The sequence below is a fragment of the Mugil cephalus genome, chromosome 14, assembly GCF_022458985.1.
Source record: "Mugil cephalus isolate CIBA_MC_2020 chromosome 14, CIBA_Mcephalus_1.1, whole genome shotgun sequence".
In the NCBI taxonomy this organism is placed as follows: domain Eukaryota; kingdom Metazoa; phylum Chordata; class Actinopteri; order Mugiliformes; family Mugilidae; genus Mugil; species Mugil cephalus.
Genome location: NC_061783.1, coordinates 21761872 through 21775089, shown reverse-complemented (window position 1 = coordinate 21775089; position 13218 = coordinate 21761872). Strand labels below are relative to the sequence as shown.

Sequence of the window (13218 nt, the reverse complement as noted above, 5' to 3'; positions counted from 1 at the left end):
TCACATTCAGTACAATAAACAACATCTTAAATAGTTAATTCCAATCCTGCAGATGTAGTAAATCATTAAGTATAAATGTGTCTCTGCATCTTGTCATGTGTCTGTGTCTCTGCTGCTTCATCTAAAGACGTCTGTCTCTACTTGTCTGATGCTAAAGTCCAAAACACAGCAGCTCAGGTAACACACACAGTTATACACAGTGAACTTGATGCAGTTCCTCACATGAACTTTAATTAACTTGTGATTAGTTTACAAAAGACATATCTGCTACAGTCTATGTGGACGAGGAAGTGAAATTTGAAAGATCCTTGTAATCCTGAACATGATGCAGTTCCACACATGAACGACTCAGAACACTGAGAATAAGTTAAATCAAAAACCACTGACTAGTGATTCGTTTATATATATATATATGTATATATATATATATATATATATATATATATATAAAAAACAGCTCAGCAGTAGATTTATTGATGATTACTCTGTAATTTTCTCTCTGTAAGGTCTGTGTGGATAAGGAAGTGAAAATTAAAAGATCCTTTTAATTTTCCATCACATGTTTACTTGTGACAAACCAAAACTGTTTGACTTTTATTTTTTGATTTTAGATCCACTTCTTGTTTACACACACAACCTGAATCCAGTCAGCAGGTTTCAGTTTAAACACATTCATATCAGTCCAAGCAGCTGGTGACTTGGTCTAAAATCTTTACAGAAACAGAACAAGATGAAAACTTTGCTTTTGTTGCTTCTCTTCTGTCGTGTTTCATCAACAGGTAAGATCTCATTCTCATTCTGCATCATCTTTTCTTCATTTTCTAGTTTTCTTTTAACAGAAATCTACCATATTAGTGATGATGAGTCTATTTATGTTTCACTCACATTATAAATGTTGTTTGTTCCACAGTGAAACACTCACTGAAATATTACTCCACTGGATTCTATGGAGTCTCAGACCTTCAAGAACTTGTGACTGTTGAAGAGATTGATGGGATCCAGACTTATTTCTGTGACGGCATCAACAAGAAATTAGAGGTGAAACTGGACTGGGAGAAAAAAGTGTTGGATAATAATCCTAAACAATTACAGTTCTACACTGACGATTGTTTTGTGGAGTATCCTCACTTGTTCAAAACCACAATGTTCGGTCTGAAGCAGGTGTTCAACCAAAGTGAAGGTACAGTATGTTGTGTGTTGTGTGTTGTATGTTGTATGTGGTACCTGACCTCAGATCATTATAGATCATAGAACAGAAACTAAACTGACTCCTGATCATAGCCACAGAGTTCAGGTGTTAGATGTAGAATGGATGGATCAGAACAGAAATGATCAACCTTATTTATGTGTCTCTTGGACACATGTAGCCTGTACTCCAGCACGTGTCTGATGGTTGTTTGCTTCTAAACTTTCTGGAGGACAGACACTTGTAGTGTGGTTGCTGTTTGTGAGGCTGGGACAGAGCAGGGTCAGAGGTCAGACCATGTAGCTGGTTCAGTCCAGCTTCTGGTCATGACCTGCCCTCAATAATCCGTCTGTTCTAATAGCTCATCACATCAGCACACCACAGATCTGACTCACAGTAATATTTATTTTCCTCCTCTGAAATGTGGAAACAGAGTATACAGGGTATATAGAAAATAGAATAGAATAGAATAGAATAGAATAGAATAGAATAGAATAGAATAGAATAGAATAGAAAACCTTTATTTGTCCCACAATGGTGAAATTGCAGTTGCTGTTTTAATTTACCTCCACATTGCATGACCACCCTACTGTTGCACACTTTTGAAATAAAAAAATAATAATATTTGAACCTGTATATTATTTGAATATCTTAATATTGAATGCAAAATGATGATACTGCATATTTATAATTATCACTAGGTTCAGTTTAATCTAGAACACATTTAGTAGGTAGGGGGTTACTACTTAATCAGTTTTGGGGTCCCTGGCCTGAAAAACATTGAAGACCCCTGCTTTAGTATATTTGATATTAAGATATTTTCAATGGCAAAATATGCAAGCTTGTGCCATATTACATTAATTTTATTCACTTTTAATTGTGTGCTTTGTTTGTCTGGCCCTGTGTGAAAGTGAGGAGGGATGACATTAAATGTAATAGTAGTCAGGCACTCAACACCATACATACTATATATAACAGGACAAAAAACAATCTACTATATACACGTTATTTACAGAATTATAAAAATAAGTGAATTAAAAAAAAAAGTGAATACAAGAAGGTAAACGTAATAATGACCAGAGTGTTATCCGTCACATGCAGATGAGGAGTTGATGGCTGCAGATTTCCTGTACTGTTCTTTGAGACAACGGAGTTGTCTGAGTCTCTTGGAGAACGAGCTCCGTTGTCTGTCTATCATCTGGTGGAGAGGGTGGTCAGGATTATCCATGACTGATAACAGTTTGTTTAGTGTCCTCTCCACCACCACCTCAAAAGTTTCTTGTCTGCAGTCAACAACAGAGCTAGCCTTCCTGATCAGATTATTCAGTCTGTTGCTGTTCCCCCACAGACCACAGCAGAGAAAAGAGTTCTGGCCGCAACAGACTGGTAGAAGATCTCCAGCATCTTACTTCACACGTTGAAGGATCTTAGCTTCCTCAGGAAGTAGAGTCTGCTGACCTTCTTGTACACAGTTCTACTATTGGTCCTCCAGTTAGCTGAGGGACTAAGGAGCTGTTCCCTTCCTCCTGAAGTCAATCACTATCTCTTTGGTCTTGCCCACATTAAGCAGTAGATGATTACTTCCAGTCCAGCCCTCAAATCTGTCCACCAGTCCCTTATACTCCTCCTCATCCCGTTCACCGCTTATACACCCCAACTGCAGAGTCATCAGAAAATTTCTGGATGTGACATGACTCTGAGTTATGCTGAAAGTCAGTGGTGTATAAGGTGAACAGGAACGTAGCAAGTACAGTCCTCTGTGGGGCTCCCACACCACTCACCACCATCTCAGACAGGACATGACATGTCAACGGTGTAATGGATTCAAGGCAAGCTTCCCTACTGGCGCTCCCTGGTCTGTGGCCGTATATCGCGTCCATCTCCTCATACCATTTCGGGACCTTTTGGTCAGCACCACTCGTACTGTTGTGCCCCTTGGCTGCCTGATAATTGGCCTTCAATTTTTTAAGTTTCTCTTTCATTTGTTTTACTGTCCTGATTAAGCCAAGTTTGACCATCTCAGCCGCGATCTTCTGAAAAACCTCGGCATCGGCTGATGGTGGAATGGGAGGAAGTAGATCGGACAATATGAAATGATTTTAAATCCTCTTCTTTATTTATTTTTACATCATTGTTCATTATATATTATATCTCTATTGTCTGTGTCTTATAGGTGTTGACATTTTGCAGCTTATGGAAGGCTGTGAATGGGATGAAGAGACTGGAGAGGTCACTGGTTTCATGCAGTATGGTTATGATGGAGAAGACTTTATTGCTCTGGACCTGAAGACATCGACATGGATCACTTCGAAACCTCAGGCTGTCTCCACCAAGCAGAGATGGGATTCAGACAAAGACCTTATAATAGACAATGTGTGGTTCTACACTGAGATTTGTCCCAAGTGGTTGAAGGTGTATTTACAGCATGGGAAGAGCTCTCTATTGAGAACAAGTATATATGAACTGTTGCATCTTAGTGAACACATTGATGATGATTATTATCATGTGTTTAATGATGTTATTCAGATTCTTGGTTTAGTTTTAGACAGAGAGATGTTTCTTAATCCTTTGAGGATCGCCGACATATTGATATTTTCGGTTCAGATCAAAATGTCTGTAATATAATAATCTACACAATGATGGTCCCCAGAAAATGAACTGAATAAGTGGTCTCCATGAACCACCTTCACAGAATATAACATTATTACACCAGAGGATTTTACATGGAGCTGTAGCAGTGAAAGCTTTTAATTCTGTTATTAACCTGATGGTGTCCAGTGGTTGTCCTTCTCATGGACAAAAAGAGACTGTGTTTCAATGGTTTCATGTTTGCAACAGACTCTGGAACATTTTAACAGAGAGAATATTTATATCTGTTTTAGTGACATGGTCAAAAATGACCTTCATGAGGAGCTGGATATAAAAGAACTGATCCTCTACATTCTGTCTCCCTCCAGACGTCCCCTCAGTGTCTCTCCTCCAGAAGACTCCCTCCTCTCCAGTCAGCTGCCACGCTACAGGTTTCTACCCTGACAGAGCCTTGTTGTTCTGGAGGAAAGATGGAGAGGAAATTCATGAAGGAGTGGAACATGGAGAGATCCTCCCCAACCATGATGGATCCTTCCAGATGAATGTTGACCTGAACATTTCATCAGTCTCACCTGAAGACTGGAGGAGGTACGACTGTGTGTTTCATCTCTCTGGTGTGAAGGACGACATCATCACCAAACTGGATGAAACACAGATCAGAACCAACTGGGGTAAGAGGACATGAATGTGGTTAGTTGGATATTTAAGGCCTTGTCCTGCAGGTTAGTTGATAATTCATTGAACCAGACTCTGAAATAAATAGTCTGCAAAGTAAATTAGGTGTTTTAATCTTATTTATATGGACTGTTCTTGATATTTAGTTTGTTCTTTATTCAACAGTGAAGCCCAGTAACATGACCACCATCATCATCTCTGTAGTCGTTGTTGTTGTCGTCTTTGCAGCAGCTGCTGGATTCATGGTTCATAGAAAGAAACAAGGTGAGCTACTTTGATTTAGTCTTTGAGTTGAATCCTACAGTTTGAAGCATCCAGCAGTAAAAGCTGAGTAAGTCTCAGAGTCAGGAGAAGTCAGGAGAACATGACTATACTATGATGATGAGGGAGAGAAGTGATGAAGAAAGAAACAAAGTGAGAACTAAACAGAAGAGCAGAGTGGATTTATTCTTCAGGTTGAGTGAGTAGAAGAGGATCATATTCACTGGAGATAAGATGATGAAAGATATTCTGACATTAACAACTGGAACTGAAATGACCTGTCTTTACTTTTCATTTATTCTGCTTCATTTGATCTAACAATCTGTTGAAGATTTCTCCAGACTATGAGTTGACCTTTAACTATGTTTGTTTCTGACCTTACAGATAGTGAAGAAGCTCTGAGTCTCTGAGAGACTGGATCCAGGAACCTGATGGAGTTGATTCATAACTCGTTAGTCTATTTTGATGTCATAGTTACCACTAACAATCATAATAAATGATGATGATCTAAATCTGATCTCATCTGAACTCTTACAGCAGTTACTTGTTCTCTTGCAGCTCAGCGTATTGATTTTAGTTCATTCTGTGATTTAGTTTGACCTGATAGCTGACTTCCTCAACTGGCCCCATTTTCTGGTTTTGCAAAAAAGTCCATCATTTGTTGTGTGGGTGGTGTACCCAACAAAATAACATAAAAATGAAGTTACTGTGAAAAGCAAACAACAAAAAACAAACAACAAAAAAACTATTTTTATTTAATTATTTTTATTTATTTATTTTTTTTCCTGTAAAAATAAGCTATTGTTTCTTTTACCATGAATTTGGGGTATACAACTGATGCGGAGAGGTGGGACTTTGAACCAATACTAGACAAAATGCACATACACAGAAAAAAAGTAGAGAAGAGCGTTACGCCGTGAACGCATCTTCCAGGAGATAATCACACAGAGAAGAGGATATTTTAATCATTTGATCCCGCTAAACTCAAACACAGCTCAGAATCAGGATCATTTCATTCAGGCAACAACTTGATGTATTGATATGATGTAACTGTGGCATCAGCTTCCATCTTTATTGTAGCCCATGTAACATTATAGAATTAAGAAATCCAACTCCCAGATGAAATGATGTTTTTGTGCTTGGTTTTTATCTGCTCCCACGTTCTTTTTACTCCAGAGGGGTTACATCTGGAGGAATGACTTATTGTCATACACGAGATTCATCTATGCAGCGCAGTGACTGGGTTTCGTGGCTTCGTTAAATGTAAAGTAATTGAGCCATTGATGTGTAATTTGCACATTTATTCAATCTGCAGTCCTTCACCATGACTTATGGCGTCTCTTCGATGCAGCCGCGGTGTTTGACTTTTCGAGTGAGATTTACTTTTTCTTCTTCATATTTGAAGAGAATCAGTCTTTGCTCCTTTTTTTTTTACCCCCACCCCCCCTTTTTTTAAAGCTTGTTGTATTGAACGTTTTACGGCAAATCCACACACATCCACACATTTTAACAACTGATTACAGTTGTTGTCGTATCAGAACGAATTATAAAAAAAAAAAAAAAAAAAGAAGAAGTAGAAGAAGGAAAGAAAACTCCCCATTACGCAGTCGGTGGAAACTCCCAAATTTTATTTGCTCACGGTCAGCAGGAATCTTGACCACATAAACATAGTTTTGCGTAAGTTTTGTGTCATGTTTCATCATCAGGTAAGATCACATCCACATTCTTCATCGTCTTTTTCTTTAAATTATTTCCACTCGACTCTGTTCCACAGATCTGCTGCAGCCTCGAACTATCATTAAGTTTCACTTTCAGTTCAACTAATAACACAAAAAAAAAATCCAGATTTGTCATATGTGTGATTATAACCTGTTTTATTCCACCCACTTAACCAAGAGAAACATTATTATTATTATTATTATTATTATTATTATTATTATTATTATTATTATACAGGCCTCATATGACTTGAGTGGCGTTTTGTCCTCACTAGACACGCCCCCTGCTGGTGTTAATGTCTGAACTGGATGAATGAATCACTGTGAACATGATGGCTGCGTTTCATATTACAGTTCCTGTAATCGAGTAAGTCGACATTTCATCACTGCATCTCCTGGGAAAACAAACTTCGCAGAGTTTGTGGGAGCAGCAGAAGTTGAAATCAGTCCAAGCAACTGGTGACTTGGTCAAAAGTCTTTACAGAAATAGAACAAGATGAAAACTTTGCTTCTGTTGCTTCTCTTTTGTCGTGTTTCATCAACAGGTAAGATCTCATTCACATTCTTCACCATCTTTTCTAACTTTTCTAATATTTTAACAGAAATCTACCATATTAGTGACGATGAGTCCGTTTATGTTTCGCCCACATTATAAATGTTGTTTGTTCCACAGTGAAACACTCACTGAGATATTGCAGCACTGGAGTCTCAAACCTTCCAGAGTTTCTGTCTATGTGAGGTTATGTTTATGTGTTGAAGTGATTGATGAGATCCAGACTGTGTACTGTTAATAGTTTTGGAACTATTATTATTATTATTAATAATAATTATATATCATCATTGTTATTGTCGTTGTTGTTAATAATAATAATAATAATAACAATAATAATAATAATAATAATAAATAATAATAATAAGAATAATAATAATAAGAATAATAATAATTTGCGACATGTGCAACAGGAATTATACTTGTATGTCCTTCCTGGATGGTAACACTACTGGTCCATCTCTTATTGGGAAATATATAGAACTACGAAATAAAAACCCATCAAAACGTCCTTAAATTAAACTGTTATATTTCAGATACAAATAAAAACGAAAGCCTCTTTGTCCACAAACTAATTCCTCCTCAGACTGTACATTCACCATTTACTTATTGATGGAGTGAATGAATGATTGCAAAATTACTCTTGTCACTTTTATTTTGAAAATCTGTTCGTGCATGTGCTCTGAACAGATTCATTACTAAACCAAGTAAGAACTGGCTTTACCTCCAGTAGTGGATTTACTTTGGGATTCAGACACACAGCTCTTTACTACCTGATGGCCCAATGTCTTCATCAAAATAAAAAAGTAAAAATCAGGATGAAAACGTTGTTGTTGCTGCTTCTCTTGTGTCATGTTTCATCATCAGGTAAGATCACATTCACATTCTTTATCATCTTTTCTTTAAATTCTTTTCACTCGACCTTACATGTTGCTCTGTGTCATGGCTTTAACTGTTCTCAGAAAGTTGATGTTTTACCAGACTCCTTCTATCAAATGAAGCCTAAGTCCATATTTTAATTTAGCATTATTTATATAATTTTTATTATTTACTTTAATAGAGACATTATATTTGTTGTTTGTTCCACAGTGAAACACTCCCTGAAGTTTTACGTCACTGCCTCCTCTGGAGTCCCAAACCTTCCAGAGTTTATGATCGTAGCAGAGGTTGATGACATCCAGGTGGTTCACTGTGATGGCAGCAACAAGATATTAGAAACAAGACAGGACTGGATGAAAAAATTACTTGATGACAATCCTCAACTCTTGACACAAAGCACTCAGGACTGTTTTCAGATTCTACCTCCCCTCTTCAAAATTGCACTGATCAGTGTGAGCCAGCTCTCCAACCACAGTGAAGGTTCAGGTGGGTCTACATATTCCAGGTTTTATTAACAGTTGGTTTGTGAAGGACATTTCTCTCCACCAGTCATTTAGAACTGAAGGAGCTTCTTGGATTAAACATTTCCAAGAAACTCAGCAAGTCCACCTTTTAGTTTTAGTTTGTTTTTGACGTACCATGTCCTGGATGACTGAGAACCTTCACATTCAACAGTGGTCACCAGCAGATGGTTCCCATTTATCAGTTCAACAGTCTTGGATGTAAAGAAACTATTTTAGTATGAATGACAAATGAACCATCTGATCTGATCTAGTTCATCACATTTTCTACCAATCAGTAGAAAAGCCCTCGATAAATACAAGACCTCCACTGACTGTGTTTGACAAGAATGTGTTGACTGTTTGTTGAATGACTGCCCATAAATAAAAAAGATGATGATGACTAAAGCATGCTACTGAAACCATTCAGATTACACTGCAGCATCTACAAACCAGAGCATCACACAATGAATCATCATTTAAAATTATCTTCAGATATTTATACATCACTGTTCATTGTGATCTCTGTTGTCTCTCTCTCAGGTGTTCACATTTTACAGCTTATGATTGGCTGCGAATTGGATGAAAAGACTGGAGAGGTCACTGGGTTTTCACGGTATGGTTATGATGGAAAAGACTTCATTGAACTGGATCTAAAGACGTTGACGTGGACCGCTCTGAGACCAGAGGCTGAAATTATCAAACAGATATGGGATGCAGAGACTCTTACAATAAAACAGTATGTGGAATTCCTCAGATTTTCCCTGAGAATCTGAAGTTGATTTTGAAGTATGGGAACAACTCTCTGCTGAGAACAGGTAGAGTCACATGACCTGATGTAGTTTGGTGAACACTATACTGTTTATTGTATATTTGTTGTATTATCAGTTCAATGAGTCTGACTCTTCTTCTGAGAAAGATGAAGAGATGTTTGACAAGAAAGAACTAATCACTTCACTTTTTATTACTCACCATCATTGGTTCAATATATTCTTTAACATATTTTATGACCATAGATCAGCTCCATCTGTGTTTGTGGTTAATCAGCAAAGGTGATCATGTTAGAAATATATTGCATGTAACAGATGTATCAACCTGGTTAATTTCATAATAATCTAAATTATTTTTGTTCTTCTTCCTCCTCCATGTCTCTCCCTGCAGACGTCCCCTCAGTGTCTCTCCTCCAGAAGACTCCCTCCTCTCCAGTCAGCTGCCACGCTACAGGTTTCTACCCTGACAGAGCCATGATGTTCTGGAGGAAAGATGGAGAGGAGATTCATGAAGGAGTGGAACATGGAGAGATCCTCCCCAACCATGATGGATCCTTCCAGATGAATGTTGACCTGAACATTTCATCAGTCTCACCTGAAGACTGGAGGAGGTACGACTGTGTGTTTCATCTCTCTGGTGTGGAGGATGACATCATCACCAAACTGGATGAAACACGGATCAGAACCAACTGGGGTAAGAGGACATGAATGTGCTTAGTTGGACATTTTAGCTTTAATCCTCTGATTGTTTTGGTAATTTAATGAAAAAGAATAAATAAGTTATTTCCTTCAATCATGTCATGTTCTTGTTTCTAGAATCACTCATGAGCAACAGTACATGTGTAGATTAGACAATGAAAATGATAAAGATTTTCCTACTTGGTCCTGTTTCTTTTCTCTATAATAGACTTGGTGGATGAATGTACCTCTGTTCTAACCTGTTTAACCTGGAATGTCCTTAATTGTTGATTATTCAGTTGAGAAGTCCAGTAACCAGACCACCACCATCGTCGTCAGTACAGTGGTTGTTGTTGTTGTCATCATAACTGGATACATGGTTTATAAAAAGAAACAAGGTGAGCTACTTTGATTTAGTCTTTGAGTTGAATTCTACAGTTTGAAGCATCCAGCAGTAAAAGCTGAGTAAGTCTCAGAGTCAGGAGAAGTCAGGAGAACATGACTATACTATGATGATGAGGGAGAGAAGTGATGAAGAAAGAAACAAAGTGAGAACTAAACAGAAGAGCAGAGTGGATTTATTCTTCAGGTTGAGTGAGTAGAAGAGGATCATATTCACTGGAGATAAGATGATGAAAGATATTCTGACATTAACAACTGGAACTGAAATGACCTGTCTTTACTTTTCATTTCAGACCAAAAGGCTCCACCTGGTAAGTAAAACTTATTTTATTCTGTTTCATCTGATCTAACAAACTGTTGATGATTTCTCCAGACTATGAGTTGACCTCTGACTGTCTATATGTCTATATGCCAAAACAGGACAGCAAGTTACATTCAGACCTGATGATGATGATGTTTAAATGTGAGCTCACCTGAACTCTCACAGCAGTGACTGGTTCTCTTGCAGCTCATTGTATTGATTGAACTTTAATGTGTATGAAGATTGTAATGAACATGTTTAAATGCTGAACCAATCATCTGAGCTGGTTTTAGTTCATACTGTGATTTAGGTTGACCTGACAGCTGACTGTGAGCAGCACTATTATGTGCTGTTCATGTTTTCTCTGTGGGTGTTTGACTAACAGTCACCTCTATGAGCACTAAATAGAAGTTTTATTTAGTTCAGTGCCAAAACAAACAGTCACAGAGTGAATGTAATCATAGTACACACCTTAAGCTCACTCACAGAGCTCAAAACGTTTCTGTAATCTCTTCAGTGTCACAGGTTTCATTGAATTAATTTAATTGCGTTTTGTTCTCTAAGGTGTAAAGTTGAAGAAGTTTTCTTCAAAATTTAACATCAACTTGACTCTGTTAACAACTCCTTTTCTTTTTTATAATTGGAATCGGAAGATGACTTTTCAATTGTCCACATGACTTTACTCTGATAAATGACACACACAGCAGCCACTGCAGTAAACCACTTATTTATCATTTTAGTAATAACTAAGGGAAACTATAGACTAACAAGACAATATAAGAGAAAATGGAGTCTACAACAAGAAACATCAACACTTGGCTTCATAGAACGACAAATCCACAAGAGTAAAAAAAACAAATTACAACTAAGATTCGAGAGACTGAGAAATATTTCTCTTCTTCTGTTTTGTTCATACTTCAGAGAGTCCTAATAATATTAAAAATCTTGAATCTTTCCATCGGTGTATATGTTGCATGACGTGTTTCAAAGGAAACTGGGTTAAGAGACTAATATATTATAATTGTTGTTCATCTCACAGTGAAACACTAAAATATTACATCACTGGATTCTCTGTAGATTCTCTGTTTGTTTGTGACCTTACAGATAGTGAAGAAGCTCTGAACTGAGCTGGTTTATAACTACAAAATAACTTGACTGAACTTGTCTAAATGCCGCCAGGAGCTCCACAATGTAACCTTTTTAGGGGATTTCCTAGTGTGTTATTGGTTGTTTTAGTCTGACTTGTCTGTGCTTTGAACCAGTCAAAATGTTTTTTTCGTTTTTTTTTTTTTTTTGGGGGGCTTTTTCTTTTCGGCTGTGTCGTTGCTTGTGGGGTTCGGCGGAGCGGCCGTTGTGTCTGGTGGTGTGTTCCTATGATCAGCTGTTAGCGCTGTCCATGTCCCTGGAGAGAGGCCTGCGATCCTTGCTGTACTTCAGAAGAAGTGCTGGGGATGCCAGGCTGGAGCTGGAGGTGGTGGAGCGGAGGAGGGGGGTTCGGGTCAGCGGTGCCGTCTGTCCTCATGGGGAACGTGAGGTCTTTGGTGGCAGAATGAATGGACTGTGTGCGTTTGATGGTTCATGGTTCCAGAGGGAACGTGTCATGAGAAGGGTGTTGGAGACCTGGTTCATTGGACCACAGTACGTCTGTGCCCGGCTTTGGGACTCTATGGTCGGGACCCCACCCCCCCCCCAGCGGACAAGGAAACACCATTGCCAAACTACACATCGCTGTTTGGACACTGTTTTTGCCAACTACTTGCTAACTCTGTAAATTTGTTTATTTTGCTAGGTGACTATTTTAAGATAAGGTGACAAAGTAATTTCCCTTGTGGATCATTAAAGTCTGTCCAAATCTAAGTCTAAGATCCTAATGAATAGTAATATGTTTTATTAAATGCTGAACCAATCATCTGAGCTGGTTTTAGTTCATACTGTGATTTAGGTTGAAAACACATTTGTACCTGTGAATAAATAATTACAGTCTTGTGTGTCTCTAGATCTTATCATGTGTTTCTGCTTCATCTAAAGCTGCTTGTTTCTACTTGTCTGCTGCTAAAGTCCAAAACACACCAGCTCAGGTAACAGAACTTGACACATTGGACATGATGCATTTTATATTTTTTTAAAAGGCACCTGAAAGAGTTGCTGCCAGTAGGTCCGTGATGTTAACCTTTTTTGGGGTTTTCTTATTGTGTCATTGGTTGTTTTTTGTTTGTTTTTTTTTGTGGCTTGAACCAGTCCAAAATTCTTTTGGTCATTTGTCTTTTTGTGTAGTTTTTTTGTTGTTGTTTTTCCTGGACTTTGTTATTGGCTGTGGAGTTCGGTGGAGCAGCCGTCGTGTCTGGTGGTGTGTTCCTGTGATCAGCTGCTAGCGCTGTTCATGTCACCTGAGCTGCCCGGATTGAGGCCTGCGACCCTTGCTGAACATCAGAAGTGCTGGGGATGCTAGGCTGGAGTTGGAGGAGGTGGTTCAGGTCATCGGTGCTGTCCGTCCTCAAGGGAATCGTGAGGTCCTTGGCAGCAGAATGGATGGACTCTGTGCACTCGATGGGACGATGGCACAATACGTCTGCTCCCCACCTCGGAACTCTATGGGCTGGACACTGTTTTGCCAACTACGATTGTACATTTAGTTCATAATGCTAATTCTGTACATTTTCTTGATTAAACTACTTATTATGCTAATAATAATTTTTTTTGTCAGGGTTT

At 38.3% G+C, this 13218-nt stretch overlaps 2 protein-coding genes across 2 annotated transcripts; both read left to right on the top strand.

Annotated features, from left to right (window-relative positions):
* Nucleotides 1-650: 650 nt before the first annotated feature.
* Nucleotides 651-12416, top strand: LOC125019720 (major histocompatibility complex class I-related gene protein-like). The gene is made up of 7 exons (XM_047604686.1): nt 651-779; nt 911-1180; nt 3360-3638; nt 9520-9822; nt 10106-10204; nt 10502-10519; nt 10629-12416. The coding sequence occupies exons 1-7, from the start codon at nt 731-733 to the stop codon at nt 10667-10669; spliced, it is 1059 nt and encodes a 352-aa protein (XP_047460642.1). The 5' UTR covers nt 651-730; the 3' UTR covers nt 10670-12416.
* On the top strand, nt 6698-9344 carry LOC125019733 (major histocompatibility complex class I-related gene protein-like). Its single transcript, XM_047604699.1, has 3 exons — nt 6698-6974; nt 8069-8344; nt 8902-9344. The coding sequence occupies exons 1-3, from the start codon at nt 6926-6928 to the stop codon at nt 9132-9134; spliced, it is 558 nt and encodes a 185-aa protein (XP_047460655.1). The 5' UTR covers nt 6698-6925; the 3' UTR covers nt 9135-9344.
* Nucleotides 12417-13218: the final 802 nt, after the last annotated feature.

Coding starts and splice junctions, on each gene's coding strand:
- LOC125019720 (XM_047604686.1), top strand. CDS start 731: ATGAAAACTTTGCTTTTGTTGCTTCTCTTCTGTCGTGTTTCATCAACA. Junction 780..910: donor CTGTCGTGTTTCATCAACAG/GTAAGATCTCAT, acceptor TTTGTTCCACAG/TGAAACACTCACTGAAATAT. Junction 1,181..3,359: donor GGTGTTCAACCAAAGTGAAG/GTACAGTATGTT, acceptor TGTGTCTTATAG/GTGTTGACATTTTGCAGCTT.
- LOC125019733 (XM_047604699.1), top strand. CDS start 6,926: ATGAAAACTTTGCTTCTGTTGCTTCTCTTTTGTCGTGTTTCATCAACA. Junction 6,975..8,068: donor TTGTCGTGTTTCATCAACAG/GTAAGATCTCAT, acceptor TTTGTTCCACAG/TGAAACACTCCCTGAAGTTT. Junction 8,345..8,901: donor CAACCACAGTGAAGGTTCAG/GTGGGTCTACAT, acceptor TCTCTCTCTCAG/GTGTTCACATTTTACAGCTT.